The sequence below is a fragment of the Hippocampus comes genome, unplaced genomic scaffold, assembly GCF_001891065.2.
Source record: "Hippocampus comes isolate QL1 unplaced genomic scaffold, H_comes_QL1_v1.1 scaffold94, whole genome shotgun sequence".
NCBI lineage: Eukaryota > Metazoa > Chordata > Actinopteri > Syngnathiformes > Syngnathidae > Hippocampus > Hippocampus comes.
In genome coordinates, this window is record NW_017806059.1 from 1,300,144 (window position 1) to 1,321,154 (window position 21,011).

Sequence of the window (21,011 nt, forward strand, 5' to 3'; positions counted from 1 at the left end):
CGGAAGTGAAGTGGTCGGGGAGCGTGAGGCAATGCAACACAAGCTTTTGAATGTCAGGTCTAGTTTTGCCATAACTATCAACATACACAAATTAATGCAGTGACATTTAAGCTAAATGCAGCATTTCCAAGGAATCCAATTTTACAGGTAATGTTTTATAATTGAGCACTGCAGACGAAGTATATGCTGTCAAAGTCTTTTCATAAATGCACGAGTCATTCCTTTGACGGAGTAAATATTTAACCTACCATTTACATGCAATGTCTCGTGAAAAAAAAAAAACATGCACGGACGTGTTTTAGCTTTCCCCGAGCTGCATTCCGCCCCACCCCTCGCAAACACCATCATCACTGTCAGCTACCTAAAACAGGAAACGCCGACACGCGGCGTTGTGTTATTTTCCTCCTCGTATTTTACTTCACATTTTGACTAGAGTCAAGTCGAGGAAAAAAAGGTGTTGAGTTCAATGTTGACGACCACTGACAGGACTGACGGCGAGGCTGAGCTGTGGATGCTGTTGACGGTGTAACCGGAGAGAAGGGTACGTGCACGCCAGTCCTGCTCTTAGCCATAAAAACAACTGTAATATACTCAACGATGATATGATTATGTGTATCTGATTGTATTCGTACGCTTCGACTGCGACAGAACTGCGCGAGTGCGTTTACGGACGACATACACGTCATCCACTTACGCGTATTTACTTCGCTTGGCGTACGTCGTGTTGCGCAACAAATCCTGTTTTCATTTGCTTCCTCGTCTTCCAATTCTGTTAATATCTTTGCAACTAATTTTAGTCACTACGACCCTCGACTGTCTCGCTGCTTGTGAAACCAATCACCTTTCACAAATCTTGGAATTTACTACAACTCCACTATAAAAGCACCCGAGTAGCACAGTGGATTATTATAAGTATCCAAACATTTCAATGTTACAAGATTTGCAGTAATTCGGCTTACATCTAACCCTACAAAAAATGTCTTTTACTTCATTTCGAATATTACATGTCGTTCACACAGTCATTTTATTGAAACATTAGTTTGTTTTCAAAAAAGCTGAGTTTTAAAGCACTGTACAGTGATCCTGATACTACACTTTGTAGTGCAAACGCTCCTCTTGTTTTGCTATTCATCTTGATGTTTTACATATTTGTATTCCCAAACCCTTTTGTATGAAGTAATGTATGTCCAACTATTAGGGGAAGCCACCGCACCACTTTAATGCCACAAATGTAAAATGCTCTTTTATGGGCCCCGGTCTGTCTTGGGTCCTGGATTATTCATCTTTTTTTTGTTTTTCTCCTTTGCTACCTGACAACTGTCATGCAAATTTTGGGAAATGTTTTTTTGTTCTGTTTTCAACATTTGGCTCCATGTTTTAGACAATGAAATCAATATTATCAATTCAGTCATTGTATCCTTGCAAATGTGCATACTGTATGTTTGGGACAGAGGTTTCTGAATTGATTTAATAAATAGCAATAATTGATTATTAAATAACCTAGTGCTGGTAGTTCAAGTGACGTGCAGCACCCACCTACAGTTTAACCACATGTGGTCGTCGGAAACACAATTAATACATATTTAAATCTGTCAGTCACATCATGTGATGTAATTTCCAAACCAGCTAAACTAGTAAATATGAATCTTGGGGTGTGTTACGTCAATGGCTCTGGGGAAGGAACGTCTAACGCATCAATGATGTGTGATGTGTGATCCCTTTTTTTTAAAATTTATGTCAGTGAATTATAAACTGATTTGTTTGTGATCAGACATAGACTTTGAGATTCAAAGATTTATCACTACAGCATAACGAGGTAATTTATACATCTTCTAATTTGTTTAAATAAATAATAGTAGAAATAAATCTACCTGTCATTTACTGTAGTAAAGGAATTAGGGATCATTGTTAATACTGTATTTAAAGCAGTGAAGCCGCCTCAAAGTAAGAAAAAAATAAATGGTGTACGTTAAATAATGCATCTGCTGGTGATGCAATCGATAAAGTGTAATCCATCCATCTGATTCGCTTATCCTCACAAGGATCGCGGGGGGGTGCTGGAGCCTATCCCGGCTGTCTACGGCGGAGGACACCCTGAACTGGTTACCAGCCAATCGCAGGGCACACAGAGACGAACAACCATCCACGCTCACACTGACACATAAGGACAATTTAGAGTGTTCCAATAACCTGCCATGCATGTTTTTTGGAATGTGAGAGGAAACCCGAGTACCCGTAGAAAATCCACGCAGGAGAACATGCAAACTCCACACGGGAAGGACGGAATCGAACGAAAGTGTAATTAACAGATTAAACTCATAGCCTGCTGACTTGGTGAGAGGTTCCCATCCCAAACACAAACAATTTATATTATTCAGCCATACATCCATTTTCTGTGCCACTGATAATTCACATTTGCAAAAACTAAATTGATGCCGCATCACAAATCCCTGTGAAACAATTTCTGGATTAAGTGTGATATTTCACAATCTCTAGTGAAATATGAAAATAAACAGTTGCTTTGGCCCAATATGGATATACAGGGTGGATGAAAATATGTTCAACCACAGTTTCTGGACTAGAAAACACACAGATCTCCGATTGGCTGGCAACCATTTCAGGGTATGCACCGCCTATTGCCAGAAGACAGCTGGGATTGGCTCCAGCACGCCCGCGACTCTCGTAAAGATAAACAGTTCGCATAATGGCACGATGAAAATGCACCTGATTAAAAGCTGCAAGAGCTAAATTTATGCCTAAAAACTCATTTGTATATACTTTAGCGGTTTCGGACTAATAGCTGCGGTCGCCACGTTATTAAATAGGGTATGAAACGGTATAGACGCCCCCCACATAGAACCATTCTGAAAGCAGCTACAATTGCAGAGTGTCCCAGAACCTTTCTAAGACTCTTGCTGTCATATGGGGCAAATTCAGAGACGAGCTAAGACCCGGGTCTCACTACAGCAATGGCTGCATTTATTACATTTGTTCCCTTTACTCAAATTAAACGCAATTTAAGATGCTTATTTTGGCTCTTAATTATTTGTTCAAACAGCCGTGCCGTGCGTTTTTGTCCCCTTTGAGTCGCATTCTCTCACTCTTTGCTCTCTCTCTATTAGCCAGCTGATTTCTCCTGGAGCTGCAATGTAGTTGATGAGAATTCAATATGAGGGCGTGACATGTTCGGTAATTTCATTGGTCAGATGTGACAAGAATGGGGAAAATCTATCGACGACTTGTTGTTTGTCAGTAAAAATCCATAAATAAGCAGGGGTCAAAGTTTGGGGAAAAAAGTCACTTTTTATAATCCCCAAAATGCGGTACTTGCCCCAAACAGTTTTTTTTAACATATTCAAAATATCTTGTTGACGAGAAAAACTGTGTAGGACAAGTAAAAACTATCTGCAAACATCTTTGCAACCTTCTACGAACCCTGACGAAAACCCCAAATTCGCTACATGCGTAAGCATTCACGAGCATTTGCCACTCAGTGAGATACCAGCTTTTGCATCGTCTGTTTTTAAAAGAAATGTCGTATTTTGAATGAGTCACACTGGTGTCCAAATTATGGCCCGGGGGCCATTTCCGGCCCACCATCCATTTTTAACGGCCCACGTCATGACAAAAAAAAAATGTACTAAAAATGACATTTGACATGGGCCGCAAGGTTGGTTAAAGAAGGTGGAGGTCGGCAGAGGGAGAAAGGAGGTTGTCAGAAAAATAGGTGCCATTACTACGAATGAATTTGTTTAGGTACTGTCGAACTTTTCTCTATACTGTATTCAAAGTTACAAATAAACCAATTATGATTAAGAGAACACATTTTCTTCGAAACCCTGTCGTGAATTAAGATACAGTAATTCAATTTTGGAGGAAGAAATTGTTTCTTCCACTTTGTGCTCAAGTTAACTGTTTGAAAAATGGTCCCTTTACGACACTTGGTTCTTTTTTTGGCTCTGAATGCGGAAATGGTATTCGGCTGCTGTTAAGTGCAGAGCCATATTTACTCTGTGAGATAGACGGCTGTTGGCCACCCCAAAAACTCAGAAAAATACTCAACTATTTGCCTTAATACCTTTAACAGAGAGCTGCTGAAATTAAACAGACAGTACAAATAATATATCATTGCTTTGTTAACTGACTTTAGTGTGTTTTAAACAGTGGAAGAATTTTAAAGTGACCCTTTCATCCTTCCATATTTCTGTACGCGGCCCTCAAACAAAAAAGTTTGGACAGCCCCGTTTTGATGCCTAGTCACCCACCATGTACACCACACTAATCGGCCACAACACTTGTATTATTTATTCCGCAAATTTACTAACTCAGGGGCGTCAAACTCATTGTTGCCGCTGCCGGGCCACATTGGAATTACCGTTTCCCTTGTAGGGCCGTTACGACTGAAACTATATAAAGAAGTCCAGAACATTTTACTGTATTTAATTATTGCTTAAGTAACTGTAATGAAGGGGTTGGTAACAAGAAAATGATTACAATATGTAACTGATTTATTACAAACGAAAAATTGAAATTTTTGTTCAGATTTTAGCAAGCATCATGGAAGTTGTCATCTTTGATTTGCTTTTGCGGGCCACTTAAAATGATGTGGTGGGCCACATCTGCGCCCCGGGCCTTGAATTTGACACCAGTGTATTAACTGAACAATATGTCCATCGTTGTGGTTTGACATTGTTGAGCATATTCTTGATGTAAATGAATACCCAACTGACATGATCAATCAACATTGAACAGTTTATATAGAAAGTAGAAACCTAAAAAAAAAAAAAAAAAATCAAGGATATGCTATGTTTGAAGGGTGCTGTGTAGAGTTTGTGAAATCTTGCTAAAATATAAACAAATGTATTGATTGCAGCTACAAAACGGTGGGTGCAGTGTGTCAAAACTATATCAGCTGGCATCTCCTATACCACCGATGTTGAATGAAACCTACAAATACAAAGAGGCCTGCCTGTCACTCTGCATTACTCCCTGCTTCACCGATGTTGAATGAAACATACAAATACAAAGAGGCCTGCCTGTCACTCTGCATTAGGAGGAGATCACATTAAAAAGTATCATATTTTCCTGCTGGTGAGTCAGTCAATTGTGATTTCTCCTGCACTTTGATTGATATAAATAGACTGTTGTCTTGACGAGGGATCAGAAAATAACCTTCTCTTTCTTGTACATCTTTCAAATCAAATGAAGCACCATTAATGTAGAATTGAATGTAGAAGCACTGGTCAACAGCATTTTGCAATGACATGGAACAGAAGCTGTGCACTGTCTGCTGGCTGAAAGGGTTGAAGTGTGCTTACCTTTAGAAGTAGGGATTGACCAAAATGAAATTTCTTGCCCGGAAACAGAAAATGAGGGAAGCAATGTTGATAACTGAAACACCACGAGACATTATAATACTGTATCTTAAAAAAACCCTCCCACCCCCAAATAAATCCGAGACATTTTCTGAATTTTGCCAAATTTGTCTAAAGCCATGTACAAAATGGTCAGTTCCGATTTTTTTTCGTCCTATGTGTCATGTATGAGATTTTTTTCATGTCAATATGAACAGTACATTTCTGATTTATTTATTTTTACCTTTTTGCCCCAAATCGGCCCCAAGCCTTTTATTTTTTTTGTACACGTATATAAATCGGATATGTATCTGATGCGTCTGCAGTCTGCACGCTCAGGTTGCGCTCATCTGATCTATGCATCATCAAAAAGCACCAATTGTCACAATTGTGTGATAATGCCAAAAACAATGGTAGACAAAGGAGCAGAAAACAGAACAGGTGTGTTGAGCAGAAGCTTGGCTTTTTGTACAACACTGTGTGCATGACGTAATCCTCACCTTTTAGTTGATGAGGGATTTTGTTTTCACACCATCAAATTCCAGGGTGCATGAAACATGATGACCACACATTCACAACATTCTTAGATATCCTAATCTTGTGTTCCATTGATGGCCTTTCGACGGACAAATTTTGCATCATTGGATTGGATTACGAGCATACAAGAGAGAATGCCAGAAGTTGTAGCTTAACCTTCGCATGCCGTAGTTTAAGGCCAAGGCTCTGTTTGCCTGTGACTACTTAGCTGGGAAAGCCGCAGGAATGCATTCCTCGGCATCCCTCTGAATTTCTTCGCATTTTCCGTAGCACACAATATAATGTGTTGGCGTTACTCTTTCTTCAAAACACATTCATACCAGTTAATAGCCGGTTTTATACAAGTTCCCAACATGCTGAGTGCATGCGAATGCAGTGAACAAATTCGCAAGTGAAAGCGATACTGTCTCTTGAAATGAGTCAACTTCCGTTCTGTCTTCCTTCTCCGTTTGTGCCTCTCGGTCAACAGGTTGAGTCTCATTACCTGAAGTACAAACAGCTCCAGAGCTACAATGTGGTTGTCGTTGGGTCCCTAACATGGATGAAACCAGAAAATAAACTAGATAGAAGACAAGATTGAGTTTGTGAAAAGGAAATCACTGCCTACCTTAGTATACATACAGAAATACTGTTCTTAATAAAACAGGTTCCATGTTAACATTGTAGTAAGTATAGCTTGTTAATAAAGAGAGAAGGACAGCAGGTAGTGGCCCTGATGTTTCAGAGCAACAGTGGGAGCCCTCAGGCTTTTGCAGGAGCTCTACTTCTCACCAGACATTTACAGCTGACTGTCACCATGCCGACAACATCTACTTGTTGGCCTCTTTTCTTGTTTGAGTTTATAGTCCTCGTCACTTATTCACCAAACTGACATTGTCATCCTGGAAAGGAGCAATGACATAATAATGAGTCAATTTCCGGATGATCTGGACGCAATGCAGCCTCAAGATCCTCTCTTTTATTGAAAATTGTTGACGCTTTGTAAGGCAGGGGACGCATCGTGGTTATCATGAATCTGAGGAGTCTGGGTTTTTTTTTTTTTTTTTTTTTTAATAATGGCTAATTTTGGGGTGCTGATGGACTTGGACCTGACTTTCAGCAGTCATATCAAATCTTTCACTAAAACAGCCTTTTACCATCTGAAAAACATATCCAGACTGAAGGGAGACGTTTGTCCATGCTTTTATATCCAGTAGACTTGATCCTTCAAAAGCGCCTCAAACAGCTACAGCTAATTCTCAAGACTGCAGCCCGGGTTCTGATCAAAAGAAGGAGATCAGAACATGACTCCTAATCAGATGGAAAATAGATTTTAACATTTTACGACTGGCCTATAAATCACCGAATGGTTTGGGTCCTGAATAAATCAAATAAATGCTGATTAAATATAAGCCCAGTCGGGCTCTAATATCTGCAGACTTGAGTCAATTGGTGGAGTCCAGAGTTCAAAGCAAACATGGTGAAACTGCATTTCGTTGTGATGCTGCATACGAATGGAATAAACTGCCACCAGAAGTGAAGTCAACCTCGAGTGTAAATGCTTTTATGTCCAAGTTAAAAACTTTGCTTTATCTCCATGCCTTTGATTAAAGGTCTTCTAATGATTTTTTAAATAATTTATTTTCTTTTAGCAGTTTTAGAAACCTTATTTAATGGACTTTAATGGACATTTTCTTGTACATTCTTATTTTTTGTGAACTACTTTTGTTTTCTCTGCTGTGCTTTTGAATGTCGTCAACTGTTCCGTTTGTAAATGCTTATAACAATACCGGCATATTCTCTTTGCTCTGTGGGAACAATGAGTATGACTGCAGCTTAGTAGTGTACTTAAAAGTGAAAGTTGAACTGCGATATAGCATTACACTGTAAAAGATTAAACCGGCCCATTTTTTTTTTTTCTCCTGCTGCATGTTTTATTAACACCTCCCCTATGGCTTTCAAAATCACAGGACACCGAGTGGGAGAGGAAATGCCAACGGAATGCGTTTGCGAGCGTGATTTTTCATTTAAGAAGTAATGCTGCTGAATTGTAATTGTAGGCTTTTATCACCCCCCCCGCTGCTCAACAACCTTTTCTGCCTTTTTCCACTGTATTATGCAACAGTCCTTTCTTGCAAGTCTTCTCAGGATCACAACTCTGATTGTGTAACATTCGAGAGTGAAACTGGCTGTGAGGCCTCACATTTGGTCTCTGTGATATCTTTCCGTGCCTGACTCAAAGATTTTGGTTTGCATTAAGTCAGAGTACGGCACTTAACTGAATCCCCAGCCTTTGGCAATTCTAATGGTTCCCCCTTGCATGACTAGCATTAAATTTCAGCTTATATTATGGGTCGGGGTGGAACGGTGACCCTGTGGTTAGCGTGTCGACCTCACAGTGCAGAGGTGCAGGGTTTGATTCCGGCTCCGGCCTCCCTGTGTGGAGTTTGCATGTTTTCCCTGGGCCTGTGTGGGTTTTCTACGGGTACTCCGGTTTCCTCCCACATTCCAAAACATGCATGGCAGGCTGATTGAACACTCTAAATTGTCCTTAGGTGTGACTGTGAGCGCAAATGGTTGTTTGTCTACGTGTGCCCGATGATTGGCTAGCAATCGGTTCAGGGTGTAACCCTTCTACTCCCCGAAGGCTGCTAGGGGAGGCGCCAACCTTTGTGAGGATAAAGCAGAACAGAAAATGGATGGATGGATTTTGGGGGGATTGCTCGTTTTTCTGTTCTAAAACCAGCACATTCGGAACACAAAAGAGAAATTTTAGTTTTAAAAAAAGCACAACAATATATAGGACTTACAGTGGATCTCTCTCTCTCTCTCTCTCTCTCTCTCTCTCTCTCTCTCTCTCTCTCTCTCTCTCTCTCTCTCTCTCTCTCTCTCTTATTTATTTAAACAATCCTTCAAAAATCTCCAAGGCAAAATATCAGCAAAGTGAGTGATCACCGGACTGGTGAACATTTTTTCTGAGTAATTCAGATTTACGTAAAACTATCGGAACGCCTCATGGCCCGAGGGGCGAATAACGAGGAAGCTGCATCGATACATATCTATTTATCTATTTACACACATAGACACATACGGTAGAGGTCCCTCTAAGCCAAGGGATGGCAGGAAGATGCTCGGTGATAGCCAATGGCAGAGCAGCTATAAGTATGCTGTGTTCAGGAAACTTGAAGCTGCGAGTAGCAACCCATACTGTATTTTTACCTTTCGTATCTTGAAATTGCTTTCGTAACAAGAGGCAATATTTTCCTGTCGAGGCGTTTCATACCTTGAAAATTTCGTATGAAGAGGCGTTCGTAAGTAGACGTACCACTGGTTGTGTGTGTGTGTGTGTGTGTGTGTGTGTGTGTGCGCGCGCGCACACACACACACACAATTTTTCTGTGAAACCAATATTTTGAAGAAGGCAAATGTCAACTCAATAGACTCGCCTAACACATTGGAAAAGTTCAAATAAGAATGCACTTCACGTGAGTGCAAACTTCTATTTTCCTTGACCACTTACTATTGATAGAATGCATCTTGTCTGATAATTTATATTTGAAGGCACTAGTCTCTTCAGGAATATTTGAGCTCCTACTTTGACTGAACACAACCCAGTCATATAACGGCACAGCAGAGTGTAACTGCTATGGAAACAGGCAGAAAACTTCATTTGAATCACAGCCGTCTGATAGCCTACGAGAGAAAATGTCACTCATTTGTGTTCTGTGTTTTCCAGCACACTACATGCATACAAAGTTATATCACATCCATTCCTAGAATGCAATCACCAAAGGAAATTGTTTTTCCATGACACAATTGTCCTCAGTGGTGCACAAGGTGTAGGTATATTTTAGTCATGCTTTAGTAATCACTCTTCTTGCTTTGCCAAAAATTAGTCTCACAACACACTTTTTCCAACCCCCTGGTTTTTACCGGTTTTTCATGATTCTTTTTTTCTCCTTACAGCCTCTGTCAGCAGCATGGGGCAGCGCCTTGGAAAGAGAGAGTCACCAACAGACAACAAGGTACAAATCCTTCAAGGTGCCGTCATGGCTGCGTGAACGTTAGCTTTTATGAGTTGGAGTTTGGACTGATTGTGGCCAAGTTGTCATGCTCCTTCATTCCCACAAATTTACTAACTGTAGTCAACTTCTCGGAAAACCCTCAAATAGCGTAGCACATTGTTAAACAAAAGTATAATTTTTGCCATTCATTTCTATATTTGCACTTGACTAATCTGTAATAATGGACGATTATTATTTTTTTTTTTTTACCCGACCAATTTATTAGAAACAGAACACCAAGCTTCACTGAATGCTTTAATGCATACTCTTCGACAATTTCATTGATGTTTGCAATTTGAAACAGATCAATTTGATCTGTTCTGAGGACTTTGCAATTGCCACTATATTGAAAATAGTGTGACATGTGGCGAATACTCCCCAGGAATTCAAACTCGAAGGAAATCTCCAAGTACGGGTAGATTTTGGAGTGTGTGGAAGTCATCCATTGATTCAGGTCGTGACATCAAATCACTGATGTAGGTTGAGTAGCTCTGGCTTGGAAAGTCTCTTGCAGATCATCCCAAAGGGCTTTGATGCATTCAGGGCTTGGCCATTCAAATCCACCCAAACCCAACTAGCTATGTCTGAAGGTTGGGTTAAGTGGGTATGGGTAAGCAGTTACAGTTTGTGATGGCTTGTTTTCTTCCTGTCAACGCCTTGTTTTGTCAGTGGGTGGGCAGCAAGAACTGATTGAATGCAAAATAGTTCTACTTGAAGGGCTCAGTATGGATTGATTAGTAGCTGCTTAGAACAGAAGGTTTGCTTACATAAGGTGTCATGTTTTGCAGCAAATTGAAGCCTATTCTCCTCAGCAAGATGATTACATTCATTGTTGCATTGAACACCTCAACAGTAGGCATTCTGATTGACCAGTGAAGGTGCTCGAGTGTGCCTCTGGCGTTTGACAAAAAAATGTAGTACTGTATACGGTCTATCAAAATGGCACACATAATGTATTTTGGAGTGAGGCTTTTGCAACATCGTTCTGTTTAGTTGGATGCAGACATGACAGGCGAGACACTGTTACTCTAATGTGTCGGGGGTCAGGTTGAAACAGGACCACTGGAACACATGCAATTTCATGACATGATATAATTAACCAGAGCCTTGCTCAAGTCGTTATTGTCACAGCCTTTCAAAATCAGAGAAGCTATAATGAGTGTGGGGCATTACAGGTGAGGTGTCCATAAGCTTTGCAAAGGTTACGGGCTTGTTGTGAGTGGGAAGAAGAAAAAAGGAAAAATGAAAAAGAGCATTTTCCTTGTTGATCGTGTCGTCCTGCTTAGATTTGGCTGCCTGGCTGAAGCTTACTGGACAATGGGATTGTGTCAGTGCATTGGGAGAAGGGGAGTCCAAACAAGATGGAAGCCTTGTCTCAGCTCATCTTTTCATTCGCCTGAAAATGCCTTAGTGGATGACTGTTGGGCACATCTGCCTCATAGCTCAGAGATTGTGGGTTAAAATTGAGCCTTCCTGTCAGCAGTTTGTATGTTCTTTCCACGCCTGTGTGGGTTTTCTCCAGGTACTCCATTTTTCCTCCCGCATTCTAAAAAAAATTCATGGTAGGTTCATTGAAAACTCTACATTGTTCATCAGAGTGAATGGTTATTTGTTGCTGCTGAGGTTGCCTGGCGACCAGTTCAGGTTGGTGGGGTTGCCTCTTGCCCAAAGTCATCTGGAATGGACTGCAGCCTACCCGCGAGCCTTATTCGGGTCAGCAGTACAGAGAAGGGATGGACAGATGGAAATACTTTGGTTAAAAGCAGATTGTGTCAAGTGCAAACCTTCTGGGCGAGGCTTTATGGCAGCTGGAGAAAGCTACAGCCACAATTGAAAAAAAAAAAAAATGTATCGGTGTAACATTGTTAAGTATCTTTCTTGGAGCCTTGATCTCTCTCTAAAAGTGCAATATTTGCTGTAGAGCTTGTAATGGATGTCATTATATTGTGCAAGTGGCCATAAAGTTGCAGCTGGTCAGTTTCTCATTTGTTTCCTTTTGGATTCACTATAGTAACATCAAAGTCAAATAGATGTCTTGCAAAAAAAAAAAACAAAAACCTGCTTGTCATTGCAACAATTAGAGAGGGAGAGAGAGAGAGGGAGGGAGAGGGAGAGAGGGAGGGAGGGATGGAGGGAGGGAGAGAGAGAGAGAGAGAGAGAGAGAGAGAGAGAGAGAGAGAGAGAGAGAGAGAGAGAGAGAGAGAGAGGGAGAGAGCTTTTCCAATTGGGAAGGGTGGAATATTACACCTCTTATTACACCTCAAAACTAGCTTTCTCCCATTGTTAGTTTTGTTGCTCTCTGGAAAATTTGGTATCACGGAAATATACCAAAAGAACAACTGCTCCCATACGGTATTTCTTCAGAGGAAGCATAGTCAACATTGCGTTGCTCACTTGCCTTCTTGTGACACATCACTATAAGGTAGTTCCTGCTGAGTAGCTGTAAAAAGGATTTCATTTTCTGCGGTCTCAGCATAAGCGTGTACTCGAGGATGTGATGCGAGGCCATGGGGCCACTGTGTATTTAGACTTACTGTGCCTCTTGTAACACCAAGACGATTAAATGTACCGCGGCAAAGTAGTATATTTTACGAGAAGTCACCATTTTGTCAAGAGGTCAAGAATACAAGGCCAGGGTGTCAGATTGCCTGCCACACTTTTTCAGAAGTATTTCATTGGCATGAGGTGCAAATGCTGTCTGCGTTTCAATGCCTATAAATAGAATGAAGGATGTGAAAAGGCAAATGAATACCCGACTTCTTGGGATTCACAAAAAAGGTATACCGGTACATACTTTCCTAATTGGAAATGGAAATGTACAAGTTAATTGTAAAATCAAATCCAAATGTTAAACCAAAGTAGGAAACCAATTCTTGAAACAAAACGAGAAACCTGCCAGAAAAGGACAAATGAACTCTCCAGATGAGGGAGCCTGAGGCTCAGCTTGACACTCTGCTATTGTTCTCAATGTGAGCAGCGTGACCAACCCACTTGGCTTGTTTCAGGCTGTCTGAGTGGTTTGTGTTGTGACACCGACATCTTAAAAATAACTGTACAGTGGGCACCCTAGCTTTGTCTTGTGCAGAGTTCTCAGGGTTTGTCCTCAATCCATCCGCTTTAACTAGGCTCATGCTTGAAACCGGATGAGATCAAATTACCTTGCATCTTCAATCATACGTTTTTAACTGTACTCATGTATGCGCTTTTGTTATTTTAATCTGACCAAAGTGTGTCATGTTCCATGCAAATATTCATGCTTTGTGAAAATATTTTATATTTGTTGGACAATTATGTTCATGGCGCCACATTAATAAATAAATAAATAAATAAACTAAATTTAAAAATGCCTTTCGAGACCCTCAAGGACACGACAATTTGATTTGGTTCTCAAATGAGCACCGGAGCTTGTTGTGATCGTTTTTTTTCCCCCAACCTGCTAATCTCATGGATGAATTTTAAAGACTTAGTCCTTGTTCAGCCTGCCAGCCAAAATCCTTTTTTTTTTTTTTTTTTAGCCCTGTCAGATTGAAACTGGATGGCTCTTTTCTCGTCTGAACAGTCACATAGCACATGAAAACCAATTTTTGTGAGACTGATTGAAACCACATTTGGGAGGTACTGTAGTTTCATATCCGATGGGCAGAATGCGTCTGCCTGAACAGCCGCAAACACACAAATCGGCTTTGACTGTCTGTGACATCACTCTACGCCACGCAAGACCCAATCCCCCAGAGCAGAGCGTGCCAATCGATGTGCGGAACGGTAAAGAATGGAGCACATGAAAGAAATTGAACAGCATTCCCTGGACAGAGGATGAAAGTATTGATATTTATATTTGTTGCCGCTGTCGCAATTAAATGATGTCACGTGCTGTAGGACGCCTCCATTGCAAATTGTCAGTTTGGTCAATAATGTTCTCAAATCCAATTTGTACATTTGCATAAATTTTGATTTGAATCAGATATGCCCGCAGTATGAATGCAGCCTTGGAGCACGTGTGGGCAGAGTAGTGCCCGCAGGCCACAGCCACAGTTTCTCAACCTTCATTAAGTCAAAATAAAATATACTGAATGTGCCATTCTGATGTGCATGTGTGTCAGTAGTGCTAGCGAACAGGAAATATTTTCTCTGCTTGATGCTTGTCTTTACTGCCTTTTGTACCCTTCTCCAGACTGACACCTTTGAGCCATGAGATCATTTGGATGCTATGAAAGCTCTCTCTGGACCATAGCTTGTGACATAAGATGCGACTACAAAAATGTCAGGAAAAGCATACAAGAATTCCTGAGCTTTTTGGGAGGGTTAATCACGGGCACTGAAAATTGTAGCAGGTGTGTGCTGGCTCCCGTTTAACATGAGTTTGATGTGACTGCAAGAGCTGCCAACCAGTGTTAATTTCATGAACTAAAAATTTTTGTCATCATATCGTCTCAGATATATATATTTTTTCCAGATGAAACAAAAATATCATTCAATGATACGATAACGATAACTAAATCGATTGACAATTTTGTCAACAAAGAAAAGTCAAACGAAAAACCACCGTGATGAAATCCAATCAGAAGAAAGAATCAAACGCGGGTGGGAGAAAAGAACCACTTCGAAAATGGAACAGACAGGACAAAGCGAGGAGAGAACCAATCAGAGGTCGACTGGAGTGGTGAACGGAAGCTCGTCACTTCAATCACGCTCCCGATGAGAGGGGAAAGATTTGATGGTGAAAGTGCGAGATAACATCCATAGCTGGTTGAAAGTGGTGACAGAATTTGTGGACCGTTTCATGTTCCACGATGAAGGAAAAAAAAAAGACCAAGTCAAAGAATGTGGAACGGTCATGCGTGGGACGAACACAACATGTTTTGAGAAACATCTCAAGAATCTACATTCTGAGATGTTCTTCAAGGTAAATAATGCTGTCATTGCCAATGTTTGTGAGAGGGTTCAATGTCACAGGTGACCTCACTAGGGGAAAGTGTAACACAGCACAAGTCTCATTAGCACCAAGTGCTTCCCAAAGTAAATAAATGTCAGCCTTCTGTGGTTGTGTTACCAGCACTGTTGTAGCAAGGACTGCGCACTGCACTTCATTTATGAACGTGCAAGAATGGTTACAGTCGTTGTGATTAATCTGGAGCAATTATGCTTTTTTTTTTTTTTAAGTTTTGTATTTACCGGTAGTTGTAAACTAATTACAAAATTTTAAGAAAGCACAATATTGTCATTTCCACATTTTTCATTAAAACACAGTTGTGTTAGATGTGTGTCTTGCGTGTTAAATTACACTTACAAATACTGTAGGTGTAGCGGCAACGTTCCCTCTCATTTTCCATGCATCTGAGCGTTCATACAAACTCTGAGCATTCCTTGCACCATGGTGAGCGAAATCAGACATGCATGCGGCAGCCAAACCAGTATCATACCTGTTCAAAACGTGAGATCGGAACAAGTAACATGATGTCGGTATGTTAAAAAAGAAAAAAAAAATTAAAATCAAACCACATATACATCAAAGTAGGACATATTGAATACAGATTTGTGACAATAAAATCAGTATAGTTGTTTTACTTTTATTTTAAGCATAATTAAGGCTCAAAACAAACTATAATAATGGTGCCACATTGTAAACTTATAAATACCGTATTTTCCGCACTAAAAGACGCACTGGATTATGAGGCGCACCTTCAATGAATGGCTATTTTGTAAATTTTTTTCATACATTGGACGCATCGCATTATAGGGCGCAATCTACAATCTACAATGCCTCCACTAGATGGTGCTACGCTCCTTCCATTCAACTCGAGAGGCAACCGTTCAACTTGAGAGGCGTTCATGACCGCCTCTGAAAAACGTAAATTAACTTTTACTGTACTTAAATGAAACTACGAAAATGGAAAATAATGCATCAAAACAGAAAATCAAGTGAGGAAATCACAAAATAAATTATATATCCCCCCTACAGAATGTATTTTGTGATTTCCTCGCTTGATTTTCTTCGTGGTTTCATTGAAGTAATAATTAATTTATGTTTTTCGGAGGCGGCCATGAACGCCTCTCGAGTGGAACGGAAGAGAAGGCAAGGAGACGGACAAAGACGTACAGTACCTGTATTTGTTGAAACTGTGAAAACCATTAATAAAGTCTGCATTAAAAAAATAAAATAAAACCACAACAACAGCTCTCCTTTTTTCAACAAATACAGGTGCGTCTTTGTCCGTCTCCGTGCCTTCTTTTCTTCCGGTCAACTCGAGAGGCGTTCATGACCGCCTCCAAAAAACGCATTGGCATTTCCTTGATTATAGCGCCATGACTACGACGATCAGATGTCAGTAGTAGTTATTTATTCCTTTGTTGTGTATTCACAAATGAGGAAATCGAAAAATAAATTATGTGGTGTGGCTATAGAATTTATTTTGTGATATCCTCGCTTGCTTTTCAGTTTTGATGTATTATTTTCAATTTTTGTAGTTTCATTGAAGTAATCGTGAGTTTACGTTTTTCTGAGGCGGTCTTGAACGCCTCTTGAGTTGAACGGAAGAAGGCACGGAGACAGACAAAGACATACCTGTATTTATTGAGACTGTTTTAAAAAATTAACACCACAGCTCTCCTTTTTTCGGAGCTACAACACAAACTTATTTAATAAAGCCGTGACACAGTTCACTGAACCAACAGCAAGTTATAACATTTGAAGCATTTCTCCAGGAAGGAGCCATCTTGGAGACGATGTATTACCGTAATTACCATAACACAAGACGCACCGGATTTTAAGGCGCTCGGTGAGCTTTTAAGAAAATGGAAGACTTTTTGGTGCGCCCTATAGTGCGGAAAATACGGTAATGGAAAAAAAATGTGACTCAAATCACCTCAGAAAGCCTCGCTCGATTCAGGGGCTTATAAACTATGCCCATGTCTGGACTTCCTGAATGGAGCGATCCGCGTGTCCCCTGCAGCACCACATCAGTGGTGAGTGTGAGTGAATACCATATACTCGCGACCAGGCAGTGCACCGTATTAAAAGCCGCAGTCCCAGATATGGATGTTACTTCTGTATTTAATGTATTCATAAGGCACACTGTATTATTGGACGCAAGGCGTGGTAAAACATACGCAAGCTTAAAAAATACGGTAGCATGCATCCACGCGAGCGTATGTTTTCAAAAAGGCAGTGGTAGTAAACTGAGTTCGGTTGTACTTTATTGAAGTATTTAACAATGTACTCACGTTATTTATTTATTTATTTTTTTTTAATCAATCCTCTTCCACAAATCCGTCAATGTCGTCATCTTCTCTATCAGAAATGAACAGCTGCGCAGGTTCTTCATCAAACACGCCAGGTTCCCTCTCGTCATTGTTAAGAATCAGTCTCATTGCCGTGCGGCTCCTCAAAAATTATGCACTTTTGCAAAAGCTCGAGCAAAAGTGCAAGCAGACACGTTAGCCCGAGCATCCACAATCCATTCACAAATTGTGGCGTAACTGTCCTGGCACTGCCTCCCAATCTTAGTCAGGCTGTGTTCCCCATCTGTCATCCATTGCTCCCACGCCGCTCGCAACTTCATTTTGAACGCCTTGTTTACACTGATGTCCAGGGGTTGGAGTTTGTTTGTTAATCCTCCCAGAAGGGACACGTAGGACGTTTCTTCGGTGAAGGGTCAAGGGACTGGAATCAGGTTCTAAATGACCGGCTGCAGTGCGTCCTGTGAAAGCCAAACCTCTGAAATCAGAATCTTCTTTATTGCAAGAACAAGCAACTACGATAAACAAACACATGCCATATAAGTATCGAAAGACATTGTGGAGTCGTACAACCCAATGGCAGGTGTGCGACAGCCACATATCTTCTTCTCATTTCTGGGTGAACTTTTTGGAGATTTGCAATGATGTTTTTTCAGCCAACATTCAAGCCTATGAATTCCATTGAGCAGAGTCGTTTTGAAGCGTTTTTAACAGTGCCTGCCACCTTTAAGGTGTACAGTTAGGCATACACGTTTAGACTGGGATAAAACATTTAAATGGCCGCTCATTTGTTTGGTTGCCGATTTTTTTTTTTCTTCCCCAAACTTGATTCCCACGCATGCACTGATAAGACCTGCAAGTCGCTTATATATATTACTTTCCACAGGTAGTAGAAATATATTTTAGCTTGACTCCACTGTCCACATTTCTGTGATGTTTATCATCTACCGGTATATGATGTTATGTAACTCTTGTAAATCCATCCATCCAATGGTAGGAGTCATAGTAAATGTAATATTTTATTGCGGCTATGATGCACCTTACAAGTGATGTGTTATGTATTGGAGACCTCTTCAAAATTAGTCACACAAGCAAACTATTAAATTACCTCTGGACAGCTGATTCTTGTTTTAATGTAAACACGATCATGTCAACAGTAAGTGCTGGAATTAATCCCAATTTGAATAATTTAGTGAATGGTTGTGAAATTCATTATTACCCGGCAACATGTCAGATTGTTCAAATGCAGATCCATCCATCCATCCATTTTCTGATCTGCTTTATCCTCACAAGGGTCGCAGGGCATGCTGGAGCCTATCCCAACCGTCTTCGGGCAGTAGGCTGGGGAAACCCTGAACCGGTTACCAGCCAATCGCAGGGCACACAGAGACGAACAACCATCCGTGCTCACACTCACACCTAGGGACAATTTAGAGTGTTCAATCACCCTGCCATGCATGTTTTTGGAATGTGGAAGGAAACTGGGGTACCCGGATAAAACCCACGCAGACATGGGGAGAACATGCAAATTCCGCACAGGAAGGCCGGAGCTGGGATCGAACTCACAACCTCTGCAATGTGAGGTCGACACACTAACCACTGGGCACCAGGCCGACTTCAAATGAAAATTCCATGACAGGAAAATGCAATGAAAGCATGACATATTGTGCACATCTCAAGTAATGATGTTTATGACCAATAAAATTACCAAACATTTCACAGTGGACAAATGAAACTGTCGGAGTCTGAGCTCATACTGAATCTTCATATCAGTCACTTGTGTAATTCAATGGTAGGCTTGGATGATGAGTTTTTTACCGGAAGCGGCTGCATGTGAAGAGTCAAGAGTTAAGTGAATGGTCACACAGGGATGCCTTGATGGAGTCATGATGGGGATCACGACGGAGGGTTCACTGAAAATTCTGTTGAATAAATGGGCCCAGCGAGTCCGTTTCAAAATAATGTTCTTGAGTGTTTTTGTCCATTGAAGAGTGTTTATAAACACCCTACATGTGGACATTTGTAACTATATCCTCTTTGGACAAAAATACTCAGGAAATTGGACTCCTCTGGAACAAGCTGCTGGCCTTGTTAAATCAACACAACTCCCTTGTTACCCTGTCGCGACTCCATCACGTTGTCACTGTGTGACCATTCACTGTAATGCTTCCAAGTTTGCCAGTGCATCCTGACGGCGTGAAGGAGTGCTAAATTCACGGGCAGGCTTGGGCTGCTGTGTGATGAAGAGGACTGCACAAGCTTGTCGGCGAGTTTATTTCATGCGACAGCAAGAGAGACTGAGAGAGGGTGTAAAGAATGTGGGCTGTTTTATTCTGACACTGCGTATGCCCCTCCTCCCTCTCGCCCCTCGCAAAATGAATGCCATCTGCGCCAAACTCGAAAGGAAGACTATGGTTGGTTGAACTGAGCTTTACATGCAGCATAAGCGTGGTAATGTCACATGACTGATATGGTCCTCATTTCGATATTAATATCTTGAATGTTGATGTCTCAATTTTTAGACGATAAAGATATACCGCCCAGCCTTACCACAAAGCCAATATTGCCGGATTTTCTGCACAAAACGGCGCTTCGGATTATGAGGCGCACCTTCAATGAATGGCCAGTTTTAAAACTGTTTTCATGTGTAGGATTATAAGGCACATAGAAACTACAATAGTGACTGCGGTTGCGCTTTGTATCCACTAGATGGTGCTACGCTAAAGGAAATACAATACAATACAGCTTTACTTATTTTGAGCCTTCACAACCACTGCAGCTGTAACAATGAGAACTGGTCACAAACATGGACAAAACAATAAATGAAAGACAAACATTATGAAGATGAATGATTCAACAAAAAGGCACCCAAACCTCGTGGGCTCACATCCACAAGGTGCTAAATATCCTTGCAAGACTTGCTTGTCTCCTTCTTTGTTTAGTCAGTAGGTAACTATGCTTTTGGTTTTATCTTTGTTCCATAATGGTTGCGCAGAGCTCACAAAGTAGTTGTGTGTTTGTTTGAGTGTGTGTTGGCGAATGCACATGTCAATTAGTGTCGGGCAGAACCCTTTTAGGTTACAATTGGTTCCTGCTAATAATCACCACGAGTTGGCATAGGAACACACTAACAGGAAAACAACTGAATGGGAAAAAAAAGAGAGTTACAGGCTCTTTATATTAGGCACATCTGATTATGAGGCGCACTGTCGGCTTTTGAGAAAATGTAATGCTTTTTGGTGCACCTAATAGAAAATACAGTAATCAGAATATCGTGTTTAGACTAGTGGGGTATCGAACTTGTTATGGGAAAGAACATTTTAGAATTTGACTTTCCGTTTAAGGTCATTTAAAAGTTGAAAAAAATATATGTTTGTGTGACCTCTTTCTCTGCAAAACTCCAATGTTATAACGTGGAAACCCATGGCTCATAAAGCAAATCGGCCCATATACAACTCTTTTTGTTCATGGCAGAATTGCTGCTGTGGCTTTTAATATCAAACGTGCTTTGCAGTCCAGAAATTACAATATATACAGTACATTCTTAACCAGTGTGTTGTACAGGATAATTAGGGCCATCATTTTTAAGCGATATAGCAGGTAGACTCCAGGTACAGTATGCCTTTTATAAATAAAATCCTTTCAAAGTCAATACAAGACAGGTAAATTGGTGTCCACATTTAATAGTTCTGGAGTAGTCTGTGTAAGTTATTCTCAATAACCCGATTGCGATGTCTAAATTAGATGAAGAAGAGCTAATAACAATGAAAGCTTTGCACAAATACTTTTCAAAGTTAGTGTTGTGTGTGTGTGTGTGTGTGTGTGTGTGTGTGTGTGTGTG

General features: G+C 40.7%; 1 protein-coding gene across 1 annotated transcript in view; it reads left to right on the forward strand.

Annotated features, from left to right (window-relative positions):
- The first annotated feature begins 325 nt into the window (after nt 1-325).
- Nucleotides 326-21,011, forward strand: part of LOC109529668 (myelin basic protein) — a 39,885-nt gene continuing 19,199 nt past the window's right edge. Inside the window, exons 1-2 of the mRNA XM_019893046.1 lie at nt 326-541; nt 9,837-9,895. Of these exons, the coding sequence (XP_019748605.1) occupies nt 9,851-9,895 (45 nt within the window). The 5' untranslated portion in view covers nt 326-541; nt 9,837-9,850. The remainder of the gene's footprint in view (nt 542-9,836; nt 9,896-21,011) is intronic.